We start from the raw sequence: 10,669 nt of genomic DNA, 5'->3' as shown, positions 1-10,669 counted from the left end.
GTGTTAGTGATATAGATCTTTCGAATTGTTAATTGTGGCATGTTAGCTCTAATTATTATACTAAATTATTTCTGCAATGGTTGTTAATATTTATAATCTAAATATTTGGTTTTGATCAAATGGAAATATAAAAATTTTAAATTGTCATACTTGATGGTGTCTCTTTGGTGACATCACCTATTCTGCCGATAGACGGTCGGATAGGGGTGTTAAAGGATAAGTGTTTAATCATCTTCTACCAAACACCCATTTTTTAAGAAATTGCTATCCCTATTCATGGGAAAAACTTGTTAAATGTAAACTGATGAAAAGTGTTTTAGCAAACAAATCACACCTTATTTTATCTAGAAATTTAAAAATTATTTAATAATAAAATAATTGTATGTCGACTATGAATAAATTGTTGAATGATAAGAAATTAAGTATATATGCATATAATCATTTTATAACTTAGAATTTTAAGAATTATTTAATTATAAAATAATTATAAGAAAAATACTACTATTATTATTATATCTTTGGATGATAACACAAGAAATTAAATATATATGCATGTAGTCAGTTTTTTATGATATGAAATTAAAAATTATTTAATAATATAAATAAAATGTAAATTAGATGCAAATGACTATGATTATTTCGTGTGATGATAATACTAAGAAATCAAGGAATCAAGATAATACACGAATTTAAATATTAAGAAATCAGATTACTTTCCCGACATAAACTTGACAACTAAACATGACATAAGAAATTAAACATATGTAGTCGTTTTTATAACTTAGAATTTTAAGAATATATTATTATTACTTCTTTGGATGATAACACTAATAAATTAAGTATATATATGCATATAGTCGTTTTTATAACTTAGAGTTTTAAAATTTATTTAATACTAATAAATAATCAGATGGAATGACTTCGATTATTTCGTTTGATTTTGGCACTAAGAAATAAGTGTATATGATGTAGTAATTTTTTATAATTAGAAATTTGAAAATCATGCAATAATAAAATAATTCGATGCGAATTACTATGATTATTTCGTTTGATGATAGAACTAATTAAGAAATTAAGTACTCCTCTTGTCTCAATCAAGATGTCCACCTTTACTTTTTAGTTTGTCACATTCAAGCTATCCACTTTCTATATTTGAAAATAAATCTAACTTTCTTTTGTTACCTCTCCTTATTAAAATATTCAACTTTTTTCTGTCTACTTTATCTAACAATTTCTCCTAAAATTTTGCGTCACTCTAGAATATGAACATCTTAAGTGGGACCTGGGGAGTATATATACGCATGTAGTCATTTTATAAGTTTGAACTTTAAGAATAATTTAATACGGAGTACTAAAAAATGAGAAATATTATTATTATTATATCTTTTGATATAGCACTTAGAAATTAAGTATATATGCATATAGTAATTTTTAAAATTTTAGAAATTTAAAATTTATTTAATTATAAAATAATTGGATATGAATGACTATTTATTTCGTTTGATAATAACACTAAAAAATTAAGTATATATGTACATAGTCGTTTTTATAATCTGGAATTAAAAAATATTTAACAATAAAATAATTATTCGGTTTAATGATAATACTAAGAAATTAAGTTGGATGAAGAAATATTCTCATTGTTGTTAATGAAAGAAGAAATTATGCAACTAATGTATTATGTATGTTATCTACATAATTGATTGCAATGATGTAGCTATATTATTTCCTAAACGAGTGATGATTATGGAATACTTAATTTTTCTTAAATTAAATGTTCATAGAAGGATAATCATGTAATACATTAATATAATCAATCATGATACATTATTGTAAATGTAAAATATCTAAAATGTCCAATTTTGTATATACAACTCAAAAGTTATTTTGAATTTTGGCAATCAAAAGACAATGTAAAATTAAATATTAATTTAGTTATGAGTTCTATCTGAAGTTCATTTTATATTTTACTATTATCTATATGTTAAACTGAATACCGCCTAAAATAGTGAATTGTTGCAGTTATACTCAAATAATCTAAAATGAGAAATATGTCAATTTTATTATAAATATATTGCTATACTAAAAAAATAATTATATCTAAAAAGAGAATATGAACCAATAATATTTATTGTAAATGTTATTCTAATGATAGCATGTCATATGGAAACTCTTTATTTTATATCTAGAATTATGTAGTAAAAATATCCAAATATTTATAGAAAAATATCTAAATAAATAGAACATACAAGATAGGAGTAGAAAGTTTTATAGTCTATTTAAACATTTTGAAGATGTGAAAGAGAAATAAATTAGGAAGTTTTTTTAAATTTAGGTCAAATTACCAAAGTTTTATAGTGTATTTAAACATCTTGAAGATGTGAAAGAGAAATAAACTAGTAAAAAAAATTTAATTTATGTCAAATTACCAAAAAAATTGTTTTATGTGCACACCACCACATCTCAACCTACGGCAAGCACACCCATGTTATCCCTTTGAGCAGAAACGACATCAAATTTAGAGGGTGCGGCCAATTTGATGGCGCGCACCACAGAAATAAGTTACATAGTTCAATATGTGCCCATGAAATGTGAGACTTGTTCGCCTCCATCCATTCCTTTTTACTCCATTTCACTCCATGCCTTATTTATGATATTTAAAGACATATTTACACGAGTATATGCCAATGCCATATAGTCAACTAATATAACTATTAAGACTTCATTCATACTCCAAACTTTATCGGTTCAAATATATGTCATTGTACCATATAAAGTAATATATGACAAGATTTATGCATTGTAACCATCAAAATCAAGGAAGTAAAATAATACACTCTATATTTATTTATCGTAACTATAAAGTTCCAAAAATACAAAATAATGCTACCTTTAAAACAAGACAACCTTTATATATGCATTGTAACCATCAAATTCAAGTTACATAGTTAAAAATTACTTCCAACGTCTATGAAATATTGTCGCACTAGTTTTAAGAAATGTGAGTTGAAAAGGTTAGTGGAATGTAGGTCCCACATTTATATATTATTTTTATAATAAAATGTGAGGTTAATATTCGATACTCCATCGGTCCCATGAAAATATGGGCAATGAATATGACACGAGAATTAAGATAAAATTGGTAAAGTAAGATAGAAGAAGGGAATGATATGGTAAAGTAAGAGAGATGAAGAGAATGATAATTAAAGTAGTGTTAGTCAATAGTGAGACCTACATTATTAAATTGATATAACTTTTCTAAAATGGTATGCACATATTTTTGTGGGACGGACGAAAATGGAAAGTGCACATATTTTTACGAAGGGAGTATTTTTTTTTTTGACACTCCATCAGCATTTAATTGTCTTTTTTTCTCGCTCTATATAATTATTAACACTTAATAAGAGTTTTGTATATGAAACGTGAAGCATAATACAAAAGTTTTTAATATCTAATTATCTTATTTTCGCATGTAAACATTTACAAAATAAGATTATTGTACGAAATATAAAATATAAAAGAAAATTTTGATAGTTGAATTCACACTCGAATGAACAATACTAAAAATATTGTCAACTACTTAGTCAAATTCTAGTCAATCCCTTAAATTTTAAAAAGAATTAGTTATATCATAATTTTAACATTTTCTCAATTGTCTCGTTGATTTGAATTTATGGAGAAATTATGTATGGAAGTCAAAATACTTTAGGCTAATCTTGTTTTCCATTTTGAAGTTAATGACTTTAGTGATATACAACTTTGCAAAAACAGTATAGATTTCAGCCTTTTTAATTTTCTCCCAAATTCAAATCAATAAGGCAATTAGGAAAAATGTATATTAGTACTAATCTACTATTCTTGAAAACTAAAATTGACCAAAGTCATTACTAATATTGTATGTTTATCAATCTTAGAGGACCAAAATGAATTGTGTCAAAGTAAATGGGACCATAAAATAAATAAGACACTACTTAGAAATCTTTTATTAATGCTAAAATTACTAAAACAGACTAAAGAAAATAGAAACCAGAGTTAGAGAGATGCAGATCTGAGAACTCAGCAGTGATTCGTGAGATCGCAAAACCCATTCGCCATCGCCCGTCTCTGTTCCATCGCTGGGTAACTTGGTTTTCATCTCGTTCCGTCCAATTATTAATTCATGTTTGTTCTAGATCTGAATTGCCTGTCAATTCGCCTTTTATTTGTGATTTTGTTTTGAAGTACATCGACAATTTCTTAGTTTGGTATTTAATTATGCTGTCTTTCGTGTTTGTGTACTGTCTTTGTGTATTGCTGTTGATGCGTGAACAAAAAATGATGGATCTATTCGACTAGGTTGATGATTTTTCTTTTGCATATTTATTTTAGTGGGAGATTAATTTTCGTGTTAAAATGGGGGCGTGTGCTAGTATGATCTGATATGCTATTGGATTATGCATCTGTGCAGTTTACTCATATTTTTTGATTCATTGATTTCCTGATTATGGTTTGTGTGTGCATCTGATACTGCTTGTGTGATGCATTAGCTCAGGTGATTAGCTTCTACCTTTTCTAGGTTGTAAATACTTTTCACATTTCCAACATTAAGTCAATTCACAAGTCCGAAGGATCATTTGACTTTTGAAAATATATTTCATGCCCTAAATCTTGTTAAAAGGTATTGTCATTGATTAAGTGAATAATTGAGCATGATTATACCAGATAGCCCCAGTCCCAAATGGAGAAGACGTGTTCATTGCTCGTGCATTTTGACAAGGGCACCCCAGCCCTTGCTAATGAGATCAAGGAAGCACTTGAAGGGAATGATGTTCCAGCTAAGATTGATGGCATGAAAAATGCCATCATGCTTTTGCTAAATGGTGAAACCCTGCCTCAGCTTTTTATCACTATAGTGAGATATGTGTTGCCCTCTGAAGACCACACCATTCAGAAACTGCTTCTACTTTATTTGGAAATTATTGATAAGACTGATGGAAAGGGCCGCGTATTACCAGAAATGATTTTAATCTGCCAGAATCTTAGGAATAATCTTATCCATCCTAATGAATACATCCGAGGTGTCACCCTGAGGTTTCTTTGCCGGCTCAATGAAGTGGATATCATCGAACCATTGATACCCTCCATCCTTGCAAACTTGGAGCATAGACACCCTTATGTCAGGAGAAATGCCATTTCTGCTATATCGTCAATTTACAAACTCCCAAATGGTGAGCAGTTCTTGGTTGATGCACCAGAGACTATTGAGAAGTTTCTCTCGACAGAGCAGGATCAATCAACTAAGAGGAATGCATTTTTTATGCTTTTTAACTGTGCACAGGATCGTGCTATTAACTACCTATTGACCAATGTTGACAGAGTATCAGATTGGGGTGAGTTGATGCAGATGGTTGTTTTGGAGCTGATCCGGAAAGTTTGTAGGACAAACAAGGCTGAAAAGGGGAAATATATTAAGATAATTATATCTCTATTAAATGCTCCTTCAGTTGCTGTTGTCTATGAGTGTGCTGGAACCCTTGTCTCTTTGTCTTCTGCTCCAACTGCTATTAAAGCTGCAGCCAACACATATTGCCAGCTTCTTCTTTCACAGAGTGATAATAATGTTAAGCTCATTCTGCTCGATCGCCTGAATGAACTCAAGTCTTCCCACCGTGAGCTTATGATTGACTTGATAATGGATGTCCTTAGGGCACTGTCTAGCCCAAACCTCGATATTCGAAGGAAAACACTTGATATCGTTCTGGAACTGATCACTCCTCGCAATGTCTCTGAGGTGGTTCTTACTCTGAAGAAGGAAGTCATGAAAACTCAAAGTGGGGAGCTTGAGAAGAACGGGGAGTATAGACAAATGCTCATTCAAGCTATCCATTCTTGTGCTATAAAGTTCCCTGAAGTGGCAAGTACAGTGGTCCATTTGTTGATGGACTTCTTGGGAGACAATAATATTGCGTCAGCGATGGATGTCGTCATTTTCGTTAGAGAGATCATTGAAACCAACCCTAAGTTAAGGGTTTCTATTGTCACCAGACTTCTGGATACATTTTATCAAATTAGAGCAGCTAGAGTTTGCTCCTGTGCTCTTTGGATTATTGGAGAGTATTCTCTATCTCTTTCTGAAGTTGAGAGTGCTATTTCAACAATAAAGCAGTGTCTTGGGGATTTGCCCTTTTTCTCGGTCTCTGAAAATGAGGACGCTGCTGATTCTTCAAAGAAACCCCAGCAGGCTTCCTCAATCACTGTTTCATCTAGAAGACCGGCCATCCTTGCCGATGGTACTTATGCAACTCAAAGTGCTGCCTCTGAGACTGCTTTCTCTGCTCCAGCTGTTGTTCAAGGATCTTTGACCACTGGGAACTTGAGATCTCTTCTTCTGACTGGTGACTTTTTTCTTGGGGCAGTTATTGCCTGCACTCTAGCAAAGCTCTGTCTAAGATTGGAGGAGGTTCAACCATCAAAGGTTGAAGTGAATAAAGCTTCAAGCAATGCTTTGTTGATTATGGTCTCTATGCTACAGCTCGGGCAATCTTCGGTTCTTCCGCACCCAATTGATAATGATTCATATGACAGGATTCTTCTTTGTATAAGATTGCTGTGTAACACAGGGGATGCTGCTAGGAAGATTTGGCTGACGACTTGCCGCGAGAGTTTTGTCAAAATGCTCTCTGATAAACAGCTTCGTGAAACTGAAGAAAGTAAAGCTAAGGCCCAGGTTACTCATTCACAGCCTGATGACCTTATTGATTTCTACCATTTGAAGAGCAGAAAGGTCAGTAGCTGCATTTTCCATATGCTATATGTTATGTACCATAGTTCCTTATGCATACTTTGTTTTCTTCCATCACATGCTTCTTCATTCCAAGTAATATTTGTTTGCCAAAAGCCCATCAAATACTTTTAAACATTCAAAAACTAAAATTTGGCCTGCTATGCAATCATCAGGTATAAGTTCTCGTTCTTCATTTTAGAAAAAACCTGTTCTATCTGTCATAATTGTCTTTATAATGGTTCTCAAGTTTCTGAGTGCTTATAAGTATAAGTCTAATGTAATTTATTATCATGAAAATATGCTGGCAGTCTGGCCCTGGACTATCACACTCTAAGACATTGCTGCAATATGGTGATTTGTTTTGTGGTGAATTTTTAGATAAGCGTTTTATGTGAATCATTATTGTCGAAATTCCAGGGGATGAGCCAGCTGGAGCTAGAGGATGAGGTCCAAGATGATTTAAAACGTGCTACTGGGGAATTTGTGAAGGATGCAGATGATGCAAATAAGCTGAATCGTATCATTCAACTCACAGGATTTAGTGATCCAGTTTATGCTGAAGCTTATGTGACAGTTCATCATTACGATATTGTCCTGGATGTCACAATTATCAATAGAACAAAAGAGACCCTTCAGAACTTGTGTTTAGAGTTAGCAACAATGGGAGATCTCAAACTTGTTGAGCGTCCACAGAATTATACTTTGGCTCCTGAATCAAGCAAGCAAATAAAAGCAAACATTAAGGTTTCCTCTACTGAAACTGGAGTCATATTTGGAAATATTGTCTATGAAACATCAAACGTGCTCGAGCGAACTGTTGTTGTCCTCAATGATATCCATATTGATATCATGGACTACATATCTCCTGCTGTTTGTAGCGATACTGCTTTTAGGACCATGTGGTCAGAATTTGAATGGGAAAACAAGGTACTGTTGACGCTCTGCAATCAGGGATAATCATTCAATTTGTGATATTTACTGATTTTGATGGAATATTTGCTTTATGGTTAGCCATTTACTCTGGTTTCTAATGCATTGATAGCTGACATGAGTCTGCACAAATATAATGAATTCATGAACCAGTTTATCTGTCCTTTAGACTTACACTGCATACACATTCTTTCATTCACTTTTAATGAAACTGACTTGTGGTCGTTGAACATAATTTCTGGACTACACCATTAAATTTAATTTTTTTTGTTATTGATTCTATATAACTCGTAGCCTGACTTTGTCTATATTTCTTCCCTTTTCCTTTTGTAGTCATCCTTTTTTGGTTGTGATACAACTTTCTTTGGTTCAATGCTGTTTCCCTTTCCAATTTCATTCTCTCTTTTTTTGCAGGTTGCTGTAAACACAACAATTGCAAATGAAAAAGAATTCCTTGATCATATTATCAAGTCAACCAACATGAGATGCTTAACTCCTTCGTAAGTAATTTTATTAGCTCTAGTCGCAGAACTAGGAAAAGCTTCTGTGGTGTTAATGGTTTTTGAATAGGACCTAGTACTGCTAAGAGGGCAATTCAATTCATCTGTGTCTGATATCAAATTATCACTGCTGACCAATTGACTATGTGCATGATCTTTATATTGTTTATGATAGCTTTTATCTTAGAGAGGTGCTGACGAATTAGGTTGGCTTTATTGAATTTTGTGATCACGATTATATTCTTGCCAGACAATGTAGTCCTTTCATCTGATGCAGGAAACACATGTCCAATATAACTTCATGCCCAACAAAGATGAATAATGAATTTCAGCTATTTTTATTGAACGATCAGTCTTTGTTTTATTGCTTAAATTTCAAAGCAAGACAAGTAGAAAATAATAAATGAATGCTCCGTTCAGATAATCCAGTCTTCACTCATCAATGACGTTTTACTCTGTTTAGTAACGTGAAAATATAATACACTTGTGTTGTGTTTGCATGGTTATCTGCAGTTCTGCTTTAGAAGGTGACTGTGGATTCCTGGCTGCTAATTTGTATGCAAAGAGTGTATTTGGGGAGGATGCTTTGGTAAATGTCAGTGTTGAGAAGCAGACAGATGAGAAGCTGAACGGATATATTAGGATAAGGAGCAAGACTCAGGGAATTGCGCTCAGCTTGGGTGACAAGATCACTCTCAAGCAGAAGGGAGGAAGCTGATGGTAAATACTATTGACTTTTTCTTAGTCGTAACTATGTTATGTAGCATATGTTAAGATTATCTTGTAGCTACACCACACCCTTTTCCAGCAACACACCTTATAAGTATCCAGCTATGTAAAATCTTCATAAAGGATAGCTGGCTTCCTTGTAGCATTGTTGTGTTTCTATTTTTGTTGAATGTTTTGTTTAATTCAAGTCTTTTTGTGATACATTGTTCAGGTTTTGTGCTCCAGTATTGGAAAACCACCGTGAGAGGATAGAAAGAGTATATGTTTACCTTTGCAGTTTATATGTGGGGATGCTACACGATATGAGACAATTGACGATATGAGATAATTGAAGTGTATTTCAGTTGTATTCTTTTTGTAGAGCAGATTGGGATATGATTTTGGTACTATGTTACATTTATATCATATTTGAATGTTTTATATATTTTCGGTCTGCAAAAATACATTGAGAATCTTAAAGCCGTGTTTTTATTGCTTCCCATCTCCTACTGTTGGTTTTGGGACAGTTTGTGTGTCCAGAACAAGTGTTACTACTGTTTAGATAAATATATGAAATTGCTGTATGTTGGGCTCAACTTCGTCTGTTTTTTTTAATAATGAATATCTAAGTATAGATGCTGTCCCATGCCCTTTTACACATTATTAATCAAACAAAAGCCAAGTCAAATTTTGGATTTAGTCTCCTTTTCTTTTGCCAACAATCGAAGCTGAGCATTTTGACTTCATGTTGGCAACTCCTATTAATTAATGGGGGAATGAATATCAAAGACAAGGACGAAGTGATGATAAATTAAAAACCGGTTATTATTCGAGGAAATTGGGTTTATAGGCTACTTTGCCTTTAAAATAATGTAAATGTACCCATTTTGTTATCTATTCCATAAATGGGAAAAACGCCACTCTCGTTGGCGTGTTTTAAGTGAAAACGCCACCCGTATTGGCGTTTTACAACGTATGTGTCGTCGTATTGCATGTACGTTGAACGACGCCGACGTGGTTGGCGTTTGAACGAAAAACGTCAATCCCACTGGCGTGTTTCAAAAAACGCCAATTCGGGTGGCGTTTTTCATGCCTTCCGCCGTGAAAAAAAGGCCAAAAATTATCCCAAGTTATACACGCCAATGGGATTGGCGTGTTTCAACCTTTCAAGGCAAATTTTCGTTCAGACATTTCATCAAACACTTGGAGAGCAGGTATGTGTAAATTAGGTAGTGATCATCTTTCATCAAACACATGGTGTCGAAGAGGTCTAGGGCTTCCCTGCAACGGCCATTTACTGCCAGCCCCGAGATCATCGTGGTCCAAGTGATGATGCATCTCCGGGGCATCTTGTGGAAGATGATCTCCGCGCTTTCTAGATCCCCACACTTGGCGAACATGTCTATCAGGGCGTTGCCTAGGGGAAGCGAGAGCTCGAATTTGTTCTTCCTCATGTATGATTCGATCCATCTCCCGTGTTCAAGCGAATTCAAGTGCGTGCAGGCAGATAGGTTTGATGATCACTACCTAATTTACACATACCTGCTCTCCAAGTGTTTGGTGAAATGCCTGAACGAAAATTTGCCTTGAAAGGTTGAAACACGCCAATCCCATTGGCGTGTATAACTTGGGATAATTTTTGGCCTTTTTTTCACGGCGGAAGGCATGAAAAACGCCACCCGAATTGACGTTTTTTGAAACATGCCAGTGGGATTGGCGTTTTTCGTTCAAACGCCAACCACGTCGCCGTCTTTCAACGTACATGCAA

The 10,669-nt window shown here is 33.5% G+C and overlaps 1 protein-coding gene across 3 annotated transcripts; it reads left to right on the top strand.

Moving 5' to 3' along the window:
• Positions 1–4,000: 4,000 nt before the first annotated feature.
• On the top strand, positions 4,001–9,346 carry LOC121782308 (coatomer subunit beta-1-like). 3 transcript variants are annotated; one of them, XM_042180104.1, is made up of 6 exons: positions 4,001–4,119; positions 4,702–6,763; positions 7,181–7,690; positions 8,108–8,193; positions 8,707–8,913; positions 9,134–9,346. In XM_042180104.1, the coding sequence occupies exons 2-5, from the start codon at positions 4,718–4,720 to the stop codon at positions 8,909–8,911; spliced, it is 2,847 nt and encodes a 948-aa protein (XP_042036038.1). In that variant the 5' UTR covers positions 4,001–4,119; positions 4,702–4,717; the 3' UTR covers positions 8,912–8,913; positions 9,134–9,346. The 3 variants fall into 3 exon arrangements, with proteins under 3 accessions (XP_042036038.1, XP_042036039.1, XP_042036037.1); XM_042180105.1 differs by having other exon boundaries at positions 4,019–4,119; positions 4,706–6,763; XM_042180103.1 differs by having other exon boundaries at positions 4,031–4,161.
• The last annotated feature ends 1,323 nt before the right edge of the window (positions 9,347–10,669 follow it).

The sequence above is a fragment of the Salvia splendens genome, chromosome 20 (assembly GCF_004379255.2).
Source record: "Salvia splendens isolate huo1 chromosome 20, SspV2, whole genome shotgun sequence".
NCBI lineage: Eukaryota > Viridiplantae > Streptophyta > Magnoliopsida > Lamiales > Lamiaceae > Salvia > Salvia splendens.
The sequence above is the reverse complement of the archived record's forward strand: the minus strand, read 5'-3'. Positions and strand labels throughout refer to the sequence as shown.